The sequence below is a fragment of the Mesoplodon bidens genome (assembly GCF_964165515.1).
Source record: "Mesoplodon bidens genome assembly, chromosome: 3".
NCBI lineage: Eukaryota > Metazoa > Chordata > Mammalia > Artiodactyla > Ziphiidae > Mesoplodon > Mesoplodon bidens.
The window spans coordinates 47,383,856-47,401,485 of NC_138178.1; the positions used below are offsets into that span (position 1 = coordinate 47,383,856).

Genomic DNA, 17,630 nt, shown 5'->3' on the forward strand with positions numbered 1-17,630 from the left:
ACAAAAGAAATATGTTTCATACACTGCTCACAATAGGACACCTTTCCATTCTTCCTGACTCCTGGCTTACTTTTACTTTCACAGACCATGCATCACCTTAAGTGTTACTTACTTGTTTTCCTTCTTGGTTTCAGTAGTCATCCTGAGAATGGTTTGATCATGTTTTGATTATTACAGTTATTTGGATGCCCATTTAGTTTTCCAGAGAAATGACACAGTTGGCCATTTGCCAATTCTAAATGTTCATACTTTGTTTATCTGAAGCAAAGGTTTACCAAAGGAAATTAATACTGCTCTGACAGATTAAATGAGACTTCCCTGAAAGCTGTGCCAGACTTGAAAATGTGCTTGAAATTAAAGAATTAAAACCCCTGAGCAGAACTTGGTTTTAATTTCGCCAACCCTACTAAGTTAAGGAAGTTTCTGAACAATTGTGTTGTGCCTTTCACAGTTAGCTTTTAATAGTAGTAAAGAATAGTAACATTTAATCTGACTCATTTTGATTTTGATAAATCTTGTAACAGTGAAAAGATGGATTTTATGAACAAATTCATAAAATAAAACAAATTTTATTTGATGCTGTATTCAAAAGACATTAGTTTCCACTATCACATTTTGAATCACGAGCCTATATGGATTTGTGTTTTGTAAGCAAAGTCAACATTTGTGACTTTATTCAACCACCTGATGTAATTGTCACAGAAAGATGCATTACAGGGATATTTAGAATAGTTTTTTCTCTAGTGATCAGCTAAAAACAAGCAGGTAGTTAATGTCCAAGTTAGACGTTATTTATGAGGATTTAGGCAGTTTATTTGGATTTGCGGTAGGCCTTTTAAGATATTGGATAGGCCTTTTTAGGCCCTTCAGGAAATGTAACACATTTTACATAAGTGGTATGACAGTAATTTACATTTTAATTAAATTTCCTGTTTAATTTTAAGGTATATGCACCATCTCCAAATTCAGATGACTTCAACCGTGAATCTCCTAGTTATCCATCTCCCAAGCCACCAACCAGTATGTTTGCTAGCACTTTCTTTATGCAAGGTAAGTACTGCCAAATAGTTGTCAAGTACTACAACAGTTATCTCTTGTATATTAGCTAATATTTTAAAGTTGTGAGGAAAGAGAATATCTGTATAGAAGTTCAGGCATTTTTTATCTAGATATGTTTGGCTGAAGCAAATTAAAATTTAGTTTTAAAGTTTCCTATTGCTAATTATTGCTGACTGCAATGTAGTTGGATTATTCAGCGAAGCATCGGAGTGCTCATCTAATATTGATTGAATTTATAAAGGACTTCAGTTGAGAAAAGTGAGTAAAGCTGCTCTTTCTCATTTTAGGATTTAAATGTATAAAAGCTATTAACAATTTTAGTTTCTTGTTTAAATTACAGATTCATATCACCCCTAGAATTATCAGTGCAAATAAAAGTGAATATCATAGAACAGAATAAGACTTTAAGAGAGAAAAAGTGTTGCACTTCCTTTCATTCTTGTCTAGCAAATCATTTTTATTTGGTCTTCTGTGGTTTTGGACTATGGGAGCAATATATTACTACATAAATGGTTCCTTGACTTTACATTGGTGAGTGAAGTCATTGCTAACACATTTCTTTTGAAGGCTGACTATAATATAGTCATTATCCATTACTTAGGTTCTCTGTAAGAGAAACTTCTTTATTCTAGTTTGAGAATGTTTGGTATGATATACATTGCTTATAGATTAAGAACTTTTTGTATATGGGTATACCATTTAACCAAAAGTTAAATCCAACCTATCCCCAGATTTGGAATTTTTATTGTCCTCCCTGATACGAATTTAGGTCTTGTGAGGATTTTTATAATGATCTGCCTACTACAGTTTCAATTGCTTTTTCTCCCTCTAACTATAAAGCTTTATTCCTTCATTTAACATAGTAACTATACAGTTTGGAGGGAAGAAAACTAGATGTAAGACTAGGTTGGAAAGGGAAGGAAAAACATATCTGGAGGGTACCCTTTGAATTTTTATAGCATCATCAAAATAAAAGAAAAAATATTGGCTAAGGAAAATTTTATATTTCTCTTTTTGTCTTAGATGGGACCCACAATTCTTCTGACCTTTGGAGTTCATCAAATGGGATGAGCCAGCCTGGTTTTGGTGGAATTCTGGGGACCTCCACTTCCCACATGTCTCAGTCCAGTAGTTATGGCAGCCTTCATTCACATGACCGCTTGGTAGGCTGTAACACATGACTAGGGTGCAGCAACACTTTGTCCTCACTTGTGTTTCTTTTGGATTACAAGTGTAAGATTTGATTCTGCCAAAACTTCTGAATTTTGAAATACTTCTAGGCTTACTTCATGCCTTTTGAAAAAGTAAATGACAAGAGTAGTGCTCTTCAGCTGCTAATTTATGATGTTCTTTTTAACCTGTTATAGTAGTTGCCCAGTTATATGTGCATATTATTCAGAAAATGTATTTAGTAAATCATGTCTCTTTCCCCCTTTCTTTAGAGTTATCCTCCACACTCAGTTTCACCAACAGACATAAACACAAGTCTTCCACCAATGTCCAGCTTCCACCGTGCCAGTACCAGCAGTTCACCTTATGTTGCTGCCTCACACACCCCTCCCATCAATGGATCAGATAGCATCCTAGGTGAGCTTTTTTAGGTTGGCAAAACTCCCTAAAACTGAATTTGGCGATTTGTAGTGAATCCCATATTTTTCAATATATATATATATATTTTTTCTTTTCATATTTTTTTCTTCCAGCTTTATTTAGATACGTCATTGACATATAGTGCTGTGTAAGTTTAAGGTGTACAGTGTATTGATTTGACTTAAATACATCATGAAATGATTATCACAATAAGTTTAGTGAGTATTCATTATCTTATATAGATACAAAATTAAAGCAATAGAAAAAAAATTTTTTTCTTTGTGATAACCCTTAGGATTTACTCTCTTAACTTTCCTAAATGACATACAGCAGTGTTAGTTATATTTATCATGTACATCCCCAGTACTTATAACTGGAAATTTGTACCTTTTGACTCAACGTATTTTTTAGTATTGAGTTTAAAAATGAAAGAAAGGAAGAAAAGAAACTTTCTGATTTTCATTAATGTACAAACTGGTAAGGAACCCATCTTTAGCTTACTAAATACAACACAGGCAGAGTATTTGCAGGTTTATTGTGACAGATGTGCAACAACAATGGAGAACACCATTGAAATAATGGCAGAGTGCTAAAAAAGCATGCCTGCTTGCCTGCTAAACTTCTTGATTTATTTTCCTCTTTGAAATACTCAGGAACCAGAGGAAATGCTGCTGGAAGCTCACAGACAGGTGATGCACTTGGAAAAGCTTTGGCATCTGTGAGTACTGAATTTACATATTTTGCTGAATGATTTTTACACTGCTGAATGCAATGATTAGATTTTGTGGGCAGTATGTGTCGTTAAAGGGTGTAGTTATATCAGGACCACTTCATTACTCATTTAGAGCTATTTTCGGTTTGTATTGATTTGTACTGCCCTTAAAATAATTCACGAGAACACTTTCCCACCCTATTCCCACAAGAACTGTCCTTCTAATTTCAATTTAAATATCTGTTTTTGTCTTAATGCAACAGATGTAGGGAAAAGAAAAAGAAATTTGGGCATTTTGAAATCTAAAGCACAGATTACTGAGGTTAATAGTTAAATCTGTTTATTAGTTTTAAACATATACTTTGTGAGTTGCCCATTAAAGTAAGTCAGGTGGAACCAAGAAACATAACTCAGTTATTCTTCTGATCCAGAGAAGGAAGTGCTTTTATAAGGATTTTTTTCTACCATGGAAGGTATTTTATATATTTTTTTTAAAGGAAAAAATCAGCATCTGCTGCTGATTCATTTAAGACATAGGAGATGAGAGCCTTTCCAAAAAGGAAAAAAACAGATTCATTGAAGAACCCACACTAAAATGAGTAAAACTAATTTGAAGGAATCCCATAGTATTTTCCTCAGAAAGTAGTTTACATCACACCAGAATGTTAATGATAAAGCAATGAGTTGGTTTAATAAAGGCAGTGATCGGTTTTAATATATGATCCTTAAAACATTGAAACAAAATCCATTCTTTTGGGAGAACATTTACCAGTAGTCCATAAAGATTCCAAACCTAATTATTTAAGAGGCACTTCTGCTTTGTATTTTCTAAAGTTTCCTCTTAGGCTTTTTCTTCCTTTCTTTTTTCCTGAGTGATATGCCTCTCAAAATTTTCACAGAGTTGTCTTACTTATGTCTTACTATGAAGTGCAGTTAACTCTGTCAAACACATTTGCTGCTGTTCATGGGGAAGGCAGACCACTTAATGTGTGAGTAGTAGGAAGCAACTGTTGAAATTTAAAGAGATAAACCTCTTTGTGAATGGTTTCTGTAAATAAACCTTACTCTAGAGCAGTACACGTTTCTTGAGAAATGAAGCCAAGTCAAATTCATCTACCACATAGTGGTGGCTCACACAAAATAGAGCTCAGTAAATGTTTGTTGAATTCAGTCTTACATCATATGACAAAAATGATGATGATGATAACAAAACCCACAAAAATATCATCTGTAATTTGTATGCTTACTAGGTGCTAGGCACTATACTAAGCATTTACATGCGTTGTTTCATTTAGTCCTCAAGAAAGCCCTGTGAGGTTAGCATTATTATTCCCACGTTACGGATGAGGAGCTAAGGTTTAAAAGGTTAAGTAACTTTGGCTCAGAAAGATTAAGTAACTTGCCCTAGGGATCACCAGGCTAGGAAGGGTAAAGCCTAGATATTAGATTAGATCTGATCTAACTAGCTTCACTTCCAGAAAGACCAGTGGTACAATGACTGTTATTTTACAAGGTGTTGATGAGGATTAAAGGGAGTGATCTCACTTATTCTGGACTTACTCCACATGATGAAAAATACCTACTTTGGAAGAAAATTATTCTGTAATATTAAATGAGTGCCTCCCAGGTATTTGATTGACTTGCCAATTCCTTCTGCTGATTCTGTAAGAATCCAGTAGCAGATATTTCACAGGTAGAAAGACAAATAACATTTGAACTTTCGATACTAGGCAACTTAAAAAAGTATAACCTGCATTTCAGGGGCTTTTTTCTCAAAAGTTTTTGTTTATTTTATTCAGGGAAGACTTCCATAAAGGATCCTTGGCAGATAGGCAGGCAGGAATTTGTGATGTTCTCAGTGGTCCTCCAAGCTCCTTTTCAGTTACCCTTCAAGTCCTTGACTATTCTCCCATATTACGACCAACATACTAGCTAAACCAATTGGCATTTGGAAAAGAAAATCTAAATTCAGTGTGAGTGGAAGCCAGGGGAGAATGTTTAATCTAGTTAGTGGGTGGGCTTTGGTTGCCATGGAAACTCAGCTCTGTCATCCTGTGTTGTTACTAGGCAGGAGCAGCCAGGTCATTCCATAAATCATTTCTGTCATAGCTGACGGTGATGCATTCCATCTGCTCCATCACTGCATGCCATAGTCTGCACACTTCAGATCCCTTCCTTCAATCCATCTCTTGCCCCACTCTGCACCAGACATCTCCCCCAAACACATTCTTTCTCTAACTTCCATTACAAACTCACATTCACTTTAGTGCTCTTAGAATGTCCTGAAAACAGACAAAAAAATACACTGGGGATAGGAAGGATTAGAAGAGATGAGGAGAAGGAATTTTATGAGGATTACACTTGAGAGTCTGACATGCGTCTCAGAATTTGATGTTAGGTATTACAGATCTTTGGAAATGGTGACCATGAGTATTTGAAATTTTTAGTTCTATAGAATGTGACGTTTTAAATACAGCATCTAGGTTTAGATGGAGAAATGCCATGCTATTGTCATTAGAAGTTATTTCTAATAGCTCCCCAAATGTCTGATATATGTCTTAGATGGTCTTTCATGTGTGAAACAGAGGTTACAACCTTTGTTCTTCAGTTTATGTATTAAAAAGCACACAGAATACTGGGTGATTAAACATGTAAGGCCAGATAATACATTCGTGAAGGTTCCTTTATTTTAGGTTTAAGCCTGGATAATTATGGTCTTAATCTCAGGATAGCTAGAAAGAGAATTGTACATGAAAGTATTTACACAAAGTTCCCAAAGCCCTATGGATTATGCATTAGTTTAGATAATAAACTGGGGTAGATAGAGGGAAAGGAGAATCTGGATATTCGTGCCATTTCTGTGTTTCCCTGAACGTCTGCCAGACAATAACCCTTTAAGATTGTGCCCATGGAGAGTTATATAGAGAAGAAACATCTGGTTTATTTCAGTGCCTAATACCATATCAAAACACTTGGTCTTTAATTTAGAGGAGATCAAACAAGAAGACTGTTGAACTTTGTTGATTATATCAGACTTCTTTGTGATAATTTATGTTTTGATTTCTACCTCAGAGCAAAGGAAAGGGAGAGAGTATGTGTATGTGTGTGTATTGTGTATGTGTATGTGTACGTGTGTGTATGTTTTAATCTAGATAGTTAAATGGTCAGTAGTCTCTAACAAAAGGAAAGAAAATTCAGGGAAGTTGATGTTTAAAAGTAATTCATGAAATAAGTTTCTTTGTTCCTTAGACTCAATAACATTAGCATAATAAAGATTAACTGAAATGTGCACTGTAGTGTTTAAAAAATTGGGCTCGCAGTTCCAAGGTTGGGCTTGGGAGCACTCCATTGTTTCTTTTTTGTCTGAAGCCCTTTTCATTAGCTTCTGGCTTATTGGCACCCTGCTGATTGGAATAGACCATGACTGATAGGAGGAGGAGCCTCATTTGTTGCAGTAAAATGAGGCATATTACCGTTTAAGCCTGGCAGAAGGTATTGGGAGTTATTCATCATTGGTCACTTAACAGTATGAGGACCATGGACTGCATGTAGAATGAGTTCTTACTTTGTGTTTAGGCTCTAGATTCTAAATCACTCCCATCCCCATTTTTTAAGTAACTGATTTTTTTTCCTTCTCTTTTTTTACTTTGAAACATCTATGTTAGGACTTCTTTAAGGTCAGAAAGTACAAAAAGTAATGTATTCCTGAGTTAGAATGCTCTTTGTCAAATAAAGCCTTATGTTTAGAATTTCTTAAAGTAGCACAACAGTTTCTATAGAATAAGTATAGTTTGTATGTCATTTGGTAATAGAATAAATATGCAGAAGTGAAGTTTAATGACATGATCTGTGATCTAAAAGGCTGTATTATTCTGCTCTTTTAATGTTGTTGCTCCCTTCCCACATACATGTTCTCTTTATGAAAGTAAAAGGGACAAGAAAAAGTCCTGTAATTTGCCAGGCTGTCAGTTCAGGAAAAGTATTAGTAACAATTCTGTCTGTCATCACTTTAATTTAGGGCAAAATAGAACCAGGGAATGTGATGAGTGAGTGGAGAAAATACCTTTTATTATACAAATGGAGAAGGTGCTTTTGATAAAAACACCAGAAATTATATGTTGATATGCTTTTGGTACTGCTTCTCCTGTTTTCACAGTGATTTTTAGGAGCCCACACCCACTTTATATGTAACATCATTTTGCTTAGTCAGTCATTGCAAGGTAGTCATTGCAAAATGACTCTAAAGTATAAACTTCCTTCTTTGAGATAAAGAAGTTGTCACCAGTCCTTCACGTGCTTAAGGATTATTTAGCTGTAATGGCAGAGTTATGAGGGAAAATAAGGGTTGATAGTCTGCTTATATCCTCAAAAGCCCATACCTGCCTAACAATGTGGTATGGACAGCTTAGTACATCAACACTAATTCTCAGAAATATTGGAACCATACCATATTGTTGTTCTCAAAGCTTATACCATAAAACTGATTTGTAAATGAATTCATCTTTATAATAGTATCTTTTTCTCCCCTTGGTATTCCTGTTACTGAACCCCACTATATAAATGCTGAGATAAACTGCTATTTACTGAATTCTGCTTTTTTATCAAAAAGTATTGTAGCGAATTTCAAGTGCAATTTAATCGCTCAAGTTTGTTTTTTTTTAAAATATTGAGCACCTACTTGTGCAAAACAGTCACAGACAATGATGGATTCAATGTTGAACAGTATAAGGTCCCTGCTTTCAAAGAGCTTACAGTCAAGGAGAGAAGATAGAAAAATGGTAACATAGAGCATAGTGTGAAGTAAAATACCAAAGAGAAGTAGCAGGTTACACTACGAATATAAGGGAAGTGAAAATGATTGTAAGTGGGGAGGTTACATTTGAGTTGGGCTTTGATGTGTTACAGAATTCCATCAGGGAGAAGTTAAGAAACAGGCCTTTTGCAAGGACAAGCTGTGTTCAGAAAATGAAAAAAATATTTTGTTTGCTATAATGCTTTATGTAGGTTATAAGGTAGAAAGATATTTTTGTAACCAGATAATGGAATACATCAAATGTCATTCTGTTTTATTTAGTAGACAACAGGAAGTGCTATATGGCATTTGTTCAAAACTGGTAGAGGACAGTAGCTCAGTCAATTATGTATGGGATGAAAGGAGCGGGGAGTAACTAAAAATATAAAGACTTAAATAGTCCAGCCATAAGTTCTAGTAAAAGTCTAAGGTAGTGTAATGGCAGTGAGGATGATGTATGCCCATCCCAGAAACATTATAGAGAATTGTGAGCATTGGTGTCTATGGTGGGAAGAGTGGAGGAGCAGGAGAAAGGAGGGGAGAGTGAGAGTGGTTTTGGTGACCATGAGAATACTGGTGCTAACTGAGATAGAGGAAACAGAACAGTAGAGATGGGAAAGGTGGGAAGCTTGGGGCAGTGATGCAAAGTTTGGGTTTGGACATACTGAGCTTGAGATGAAAGAAAGATATGCTCAGATGGAGAAGTCCAGCAACCAGTAGGAGGATAGAGGTGTCATCTTAGGAGTCATTCACATGGATGTCATAGTTGATACTTTATAAAGAATGGTATTACAAAGAGAGGAAACACAGGTAAATAGAAAAGAAAACTGAGACTGGAGCTCTCGGAAAACCTACATTAAGTGAACTGTATGAGAGAGTAAAAGAGAGAAGGAGCCTGGGTAAAAATTATACATCCAAGGATTTAAAAGGGATACTCAAATGCTAACTTATTTCAAGGAAGATATCATTCCTTCTTTCAGCAAGTGTTTATTTACCAGCACTGTTGTAGAATCAGAAGCTACTGCAGATGCTGTGTAATTCACTTTGGTCTGAATAAGACAAAGTCCTTGCTCTTCTGGAACATGCATTTCATTAGGGAAAAGGGTGAAAGAGACATATGATAAACAAGTAAACAAATTTAGACAATTAGGGATTAATGTAAGCAGTATGAAGAAAACAAAGCGGGAGGTATGATACACAGGGAATGCTGTTTCTCCAGTGCTTTCATGCGATTAATTCATACGGTCAAGGAAATTGAAAGTCAGCAAGTTAGTCTAGTTTATGATAATCAAAATTTTGCATGAATATAGAACTTCTTTCACTCCTCAGCCACCCACCATCAGTGTTATCAACCCTTCCCTCCCTTACCAGTATTATAGTCAAGACATATTTCATATGTTAGCATCAGTTGTTCATAAAAGTTATAATCATTTGAATCATAAACATGAGAAATAGTGATTTACAAAAATAAAAGGGTATGTTGAGATACGTTTTTGTTGAAGTTCGGTGACGTTACCTAATTTACTTATGGTTGAAATAAATCACTGTATGTATGCAAGCCATTAGGAAACAAAATGTGACCTTTAGCTAATTTTCACAGGTGTGAAAAGTAACAACTTTTAAAAGGTAACAACTTTGACAACTTTAAGACCAACAACATTGATCTTATAGCATACTACTTCCCTATTACTAAGTCTTCCCATAAAGTTTTTTGAAGTCTTCTTGATAACTGCACTTTTCTAAAATGACTCTCCAACCTGGGAATTCCCTGGCGGTCCAGTGGTTGGGACTCGGCACTTCCACTGCTGGGGGCCCGGGTTCAGTCCCTGGTCGGAGAGCTATGATCCCGCAAGCTGCCTGGTGTGGCAAAAAAAAATTTTTTTAATAAAATGAAATGACTTCCCAACCTGACTATACAACTTTTAGATCTGGCTCTTTGGAAAGAGTTGGTGTGTAAAGGGATTTCCAGTTACAATTTAGTAACATCATACAAATTGGTATAGATATACTCATTTGTAGTCAGTGCTTACAATTTAATTGGTGCTATCTTCTTCTTTTTAAAAAAATGAAAGCTGTTAATGTTTGATGATTGTGACCTGTGGAATTTTGTTTTACCTGAGCCTGTCCCAGTATCTGGGACATATTTTTCAATGTGTTATACTGTCTTTAAAACCAGTGCTGAGACCCCATATATGCCATAATTTGGGCCTCTTTAAATTTATTAGAGCTCTAAACTTACTCAGAGCAAGATTATTTCTATTGGATGACACTTTGCACCCACAAGTAGTGTTCCTATTTAAAATATTTGACCACAGTTTCTCCAAATAAGTTGATTTGTCTGCCCTAAGTGCTGAGATGTGAAGATGATTTATGAGGCCTGTTATAGGAATGGGATTGTCCTAGAGAGGAGTTCCTAGGAACCGTTGGTGCGTGGATTAAGGAGACTTTTTAAAGGTTTAATGGTTAATTATGTAAACTTGAATGAATTTGTCACTATTTTTTTTAGCAATATGAAATAAATATAAAGTGTTGCAACAAAACCTTTAGCCAAAATACCAAAATTTATGCATCCAGATAGGTTATCCTCTTAGGAGGTAAAGTCCACAGATTATTTTGGGAACATTTTTTTAAGAACTTTCAGGGTTTTTTCACTTTCTTCAAGGGTGACAAAATATCCTTTGAAAGCAAGTTTGATTTTTTTACAACACTCACACATCATTAGGAGCTAAATTTGGCAAAAATGTAGTTACTGAAACAACTTTCTAAAAGAAATAAGGGGTAACTTTTTAACAATCACTTTCTTTGACTCTTAAAACTATTTTTAAGGACTATTCTCTTCAAAAGATAACCGTTTCCTAAGATTATTTTTAATGAATAAAATTTATTTAGTTGGTATATTCTAGAAAGATTGTTTATCAGACTTGACTTTATAGTCACTTCTCTTTTTTTAATCACTTCTCTTTTTTGTTCTAGCAATTAGAAATTTAAATTACTTTCAACTAGGATAATAAAGAAATAGGTATGATCTGTTTATTCCTCTCATATTAGAGTATATATGATACTTTTTAATCCGAGTTTTAAAACAGGGGCTTCTATAGGCTTTATGTAATGGAATAGTTCTAAAATTGATTAAACAGTTTTTCACTCTGAGCCTTAAGGGTGGCAGCTTAGATTATAAAAATAACTCCATGCAAATGGATTTATATTTTTGCTTTTGTCACACTGATATGTGCATATCTTTTGTTTTCTGGTTAGATTTATTCTCCTGACCATACCAGCAGTAGTTTTCCATCAAATCCGTCAACACCAGTTGGATCCCCCTCACCTCTCACAGGTAGGCTTTTGTTTTATCTAACTACTTGATAATATGCATGGGGCTACTTGGAAATATTTGAAGTTTATTTTTCAATAAAATATAGTAAAAACTCACACCAAAAAAATCATTTCTGGGGCTTCCCTGGTGGCGCAGTGGTTGAGAATCCGCCTGCCGATGCAGGGGACATGGGTTCGTGCCCCGGTCTGGGAAGATCCCACATGCCGCGGAGCAGCTAGGCCCGTGAGCCATGGCCGCTGAGCCTGCACGTCCGGAGCCTGTGCTCCGCAACGGGAGAGGCCACAACAGTGAGAGGCCCGCGTACCGCAAAATAAATAAATAAATAAATAAATAAAAATATGTTTGTTTAAAAAAAAAAAAAAAAAAATCATTTCTATTCTAGGAAAACATGTAAACAGAACCTTCTCCTGAGTTCATTTTGGAGAATATTGAAGTATTTGCTGTTTGAATTATTTCTTCATATCTTCTCTGATTCTTAAAATAATTTGTGATAATTTCTAAGAACAATTATTATAACAGGATAAAAAATAAGGCTAAGCAATTGGGATGAAGGTAAAATATAGAGAAGGAGATGAATCAAAAATTTTGATAAGCTAACATAGAAAATAAAATAGCCTATTTAGAAGTACATATAACATCTTTCTTCCTTATTCTCTGCATTTTCCACATACCATGTATAAGACTCAAATGAAAAACTCTGCACTAGTTTGTCTTTATTTTTAAGTCCACTGAGTTATTATTTCATATATATATATGTATATATATATATAAATTCTTGGGGATAATGTAGGTTTTTTTTGCTGAAGAAAAGAACTCTGTGAATGTGTATGAATATTGTTATTGGAGTTAAATAAGTGTTCAGATTTGCATTGCTTTTTTCCTGTTTTTTCTTTACAGTAGTTTTAACAAGTTCCAGATACTATCCTACAGTATAAATTTGTTGAGATACAACTGTTATTATTGTAAATAGGAATTTTTCGATTTATTAGGAATAAATCAAATTACAGGAAGATGCTTGGATCTGATCTGTTAAGCTATAAAACTTGGAGTGTGTTTCCTGAGCAGTGTTTAGAGAAAAACCATGCTAAAGAAGAAATGTATGAGTTCTAAGGAAAAGATATTAGACAACTGTGTAAAAATTGCCATTTTCCTCCAACAGTTGACCTCAGAAATGATTCTCTATTACTGATCAAAGTCACTAGTTCAGTCCATGTGGCATTGTTGTTGTTGCTGTGAAGCCTTTTTGCATTGTTCAGGGTTTCTGAAAATCAAGGCTCTGGTGTATCAGGGCCCTGGCTATCACCTGTGCTCTGTGATTTAGCCTTGTGACTCTGCTAAGAAACATTCCAGTGTGGAAATGATGAACTGCTGGCAGCTGCTTTCAGCTATTAGTGGGTTCTGCCACTTTCTCAGACACCATGGCTTCAGCTGTCTAGTAAAAGTTGAACAGCTGTTCTCCACATAGACAGGACTATGAAAGACCCATTGACTTAAAGTTGTTGTTTAACAGAGGGATGAAATTACAGGAAGAATGATGTAACTTTAACCATACTCACCCTCTTGGCAGAGTTTTACTAAAATTATCAGTGTCATTTTTGCCACACAGCCTGTTTCACTTTCTCATCTCAGGTAGCTGTATTGGCCCTTACTGTATGTTCCCACTGCCTCTTCTCCTCTGCCCAGCCCAGTAAGATAAAAGTGTCCTTTGGTTTCCATTAACACTGGTTGGGAAGGCAGGCAGCAGAAGAGCTCAGCATCTATGCAGGGACATCAGTAAAATGAAGAATCAGAAACTTTAGACGTTTTTCAAAAAATAATGGTCCAAAGTAAAATCTCACATTTCCTCTTCCATTTTTTTTTGAATTTTTTTTTATTTTTTTAATTTTGTTTAACATCTTTATTTGAGTATAATTGCTTTACAATGATGTGTTAGTTTCTGCTTTATAACGAAGTTAATCAGCTATACGTATACATATATCCCCATATCCCCTCCCTGTTGTGTCTCCCTCCCACGCTACCTATCCCACCCCTCTAGGTGGTCACAAAGCACTGAGCTGATCTCCCTATGCTATGCGGCTGCTTCCCACTAGCTATCTATTTTACATTTGGTAGTATATATATGTCAATGCCACTCTCTCACTTTGTCCCAGCTTACCCTTCCCTTCTCCGTTTTTATTTGATGTTTAATGGATGATATCCTCTTTCCACCTTTAATTCAGCTGATTAATGAAAATCTGTGAAATGTTAAATTGTATAATGAAGGTATTAATAGGCTTCTTTTTTCAATTCAGCAGTCATACTCAAAGAAAAATATTTTCATATACTCCTGTTGAAATGGCATCAAAGACTGATTTTATACAGGTGCATCTCTGTCTCTCATCTCCTGTATCTAGTGTTTTCTTCTTACAACCACCCCACACACACACACACACCCCAGACTGGCAGAGCAGACATGGAAAGGAGGAGGAAAAAAGGAAAGCAATGGGCGATAAAGTATTCACAGTTGAAGGAAAAATGAAAAAGATAGAGCAAACCAGAGCTCCTATATAATATGTACAAATTATTTTGTACCTTGTGTGGCAGGAGCCTATCATCTAGAGTAAAAACTCCTCCCCCCTATGTGCACTCTACACTTGCCCTCTTCCTTATGCCTGAGCATCAGTCAGACTCAGGACAGACCTTGTAAGAATAGTTGCACAGGTGCAAAGCAACATAGGCAGTTTCTAAGGCATTCATCATTCTTGTTTAAATCCTGCTTATTTTCCTTGGGAACTTTTCAGACTAAGAACATAACGTTCCTGCATAGAAAATGCTTACAAGAAAGAAGCTTCTGAGATGATGATACTGTTTTAGTTACGATACTTTAGGCTGAAAGGAAGAGAAACTCTTGTCTGGACTGGATTAAATAATAAGGGGATTTTGGATATCTTGTATAAAGCCCATAGCAGGGCAAGCTCCTGGACCAGACAGGGCTCCTGCTCTATTTCTTTTCAGTTCTTTCTTAGGCTGGTGGCAAGACAGCAGTTGAAGGTACCACATATGGACATAGCCATGTCTCATGTAAGAAAAAGGATCATCTATTATATGTCTTTTAAGAATCTTTTTCCAGAAGCCTCTTCAACAGATTTTCCCTCATGATTCATTGACCAGCACTGGGCTTAACAGAGTTACTCAACAGAAATGGGACCACCATGTTTGTCTTAGTCATTAGGATTTCTCCCAAGAGCTAAGAATAGAATTACTCTTTCTTGGTTCATAGTAGGAAAGGATGGACACCCTCCCCCACCTTCTGAGCAAAATCTGGGCTCTAGCAGCAAGGTAGAAGTATGGCTGTGTCTAATACAGTTGTCCTTTGAGAAAAGACATGAGTATTTGAGTTAAGAGAATCTGTTTACTCACAACATTGTAAAGCACTTATACTCCAATAAAGATGTGAAAAAGAAAAAAAAGAGAATGTGTTTACTAAGGGAACTTGGAAAGCAGACAAACAAAACCACTCTTTGCTCTTTACCTCCTTCTAGATCAATGAATAAAAGTTTAATAATTGCAGTACTCAATAGCAATCTTCAGAACATCCACAATAAAAATAAAGAGGAAGTGGGGGGAGATAGGGGAAAAAGGATTCCTCAGTTTAGGCTCATTTCATCAATGAGATATTTATTTTTATCATCTGTCAGTATGTCTGGTGTTAAAGCAGTTACCTGACTTCATCAAGTTTTCAATTTAGTTGAGAAAATAGAGATAAACACATGAAAATAGAACTGTCAGAATTTAAACTACAGTTCTCCGGATGTACTTCATGAAGAGTGTATAAAGGAGAAAGAACTTTGAGTATAAAAGAAGAGAGTGTGACAAAGATCAAGATGTAAGAAAGTGCATGACCTGTTCATCCAGAGTCATTGAGATGACTGATTATGAACTCTTCACATATTGGAAGTGGAAAGGTTGGCTGGGGCCACATTGTGGAAAGCAAAGCCTTCAATGCTACATTTAGGATTATTCAACCTTTTCCAAGTATAGAGTATCTCATGAAAGTTTGAGTTTAGGGTGAGATTACAGAGGGGAACAACTAACAAAATAAGAAAATGCATGGTAAATAGTCCTAAGAATTTCTCTCAGCCATGCAAAATGATGTTATCTATTCTCTAAATTTATTAACCAGTTTTATTAGGTGGCATATTACTGAATCCCACTCAGAGTGAGAACAGATCAGAAACACTGGGTGAATTTTAGATTTAGTGATCAAAGAAAGCCTTTCTAGATTTTCTTGCCAAATAATTCAATTCTCTTGTCAGCTAACGTGTTCTCTGGAAATAGTCAATAAATTTTGATATCAAGTATGTTTATTATAATCCTTGAATAACAGCTAGCTTTTGGGGGTGGTCACTAAAAAGCTCAGGGCAATTAGAAAAATTGTTAATTATATAAATAGTTGAAAGCTTGCCCTTATCTAACAGAAGGAAGTAGTATAAGCCCAAAACCTCTGTGCATGTCTACCACCAGATAGCAGGTGACAGGGAAGGAAGGGGGGAAATAACCTATTCTCTGGGAAACCCCTTAGGTTTTTAGCCTTTGTACTTTTGTTTTTCCTTATTTGTGTAATAATGCTGCAGTTGGTGATTACAAGCTAGAGATAAAGATACCAGTATGATTCTAAATAAATTTGTATATTTTATTCATGTACTAGTTTTATAAAAAGACAAAGATGCAGATCTGTCTAGTGTCAGAGGTATTCTATAGCATTATGGTCTCTGTCTAGAATTTGAATTCCATTCACAACCCCAAAGTTCTCATCCATAGCTAATAAGCCGTCGGTGGGCCAGAATTACAAAAGTCTATGTATCTTTTTTCTTCATTGATTACATGATAGATCTATCATCAGGAAAAAATAATAATAATGTCTCATGGTCAAAAAGACCTTTAGGTTCACAGAGTGAGTGCATTCATATCTTTTACCTCATTCGCTTCATAAAGGCAGATTTAAAACAAAAATAAAAAACTGTGAGTGCCTTTTTTTTTTTTTTTTTTTTTTTTTTTTTGCAGTACGCGGGCCTCTCACTGTTGTGGCCTCTCCCGTTGCGGAGCACAGGCTCCAGACGCACAGGCTCAGCAGCCATGGCTCATGGGCCCAGCTGCTCCGTGGCACGTGGGATCCTCCTGGACCGGGGCACGAACCCGTGTCTCCTGCATCGGCAGGCGGACTCCCAACCACTGCGCCACCAGGGGAGCCCTGTGAGTGCCTATTTTATAGTCAGGACTCAAGATTAATTGATAGTACAGATCAGCCAGAATGCAGGTCTGCTGATTCCCAGTATCCACTAAACTTCCATGCCCTTTTTTGAGCTTTACCAGCCATAGTATTGACTTCTGTTGAGCTTACTCAGTCTGTCTATCCAGCCATCCCCTTTGTGACCAATAGCATGAATTTTTGAAATGACTAAGTGGGGTTTAAGGTGCTCAGTCCATGAAATACAACTTGGCATTAGTATGAAGTTCAAACGGATAACAGTGATTTAACCATGTCAGTATTCTATTTTAATCAAGTACGTCACAGTGGGGCAGCCCAATCTATAATAAAAACAAAATAGGTTTGAGTATATGTATATTTTTCCAGTTTAATAAAGTATATTTTGAAGATAGACCTTAGCATAGTTACTTCATGTCACTATCAAAAAAATAATGAATATAGGTGATTTCTTACCTGAGTAACTCTGTGCACACATCTCATTCCTCAACACTAAGCTGGTGAAGAACCACTAGCTTTGCCTGTTTTGCAAAGCAGATGTGTGCTAACAGTTCTGAGGTGTTTAAATATAAAGCTTGTATTAATAATCCACACAAATTAAGTAATGTAATAATCAGGCTCTGTCACAGGCTGATCACCCAAGGATGTTGGGGGAAATGGAGCAAAATGATTGAAAATAAAATATTGTAAACATTAAGGGAAACTTTTAAAAATAATTTCCGGTCTTTTTCAAAATAGATCATGATTAACCTCTTATCCACATAAAAATTCACAATTCTACATCAGTTTTGGAAAGCACTGATGCACTGAAATCAATGGTAAATGTTAGCTGGTTGTTTTTATACGAATTTTTTTTTTTTTTTTTTTTTTTTTGCGGTATGCGGGCCTCTCACTGTTG

The 17,630-nt window shown here is 35.8% G+C and overlaps 1 protein-coding gene across 4 annotated transcripts in view; it reads left to right on the top strand.

Moving 5' to 3' along the window:
* TCF12 (transcription factor 12) overlaps positions 1-17,630 on the top strand; it is a 389,492-nt gene that overhangs the window by 339,810 nt on the left and 32,052 nt on the right. For all 4 annotated transcript variants that reach the window (XM_081227388.1, XM_081227387.1, XM_081227389.1 and 1 more), the window contains 5 exons: positions 945-1,050; positions 2,083-2,222; positions 2,502-2,646; positions 3,303-3,367; positions 11,409-11,487. In XM_081227388.1, the coding sequence (XP_081083514.1) occupies positions 945-1,050; positions 2,083-2,222; positions 2,502-2,646; positions 3,303-3,367; positions 11,409-11,487 (535 nt within the window). The remainder of the gene's footprint in view (positions 1-944; positions 1,051-2,082; positions 2,223-2,501; positions 2,647-3,302; positions 3,368-11,408; positions 11,488-17,630) is intronic.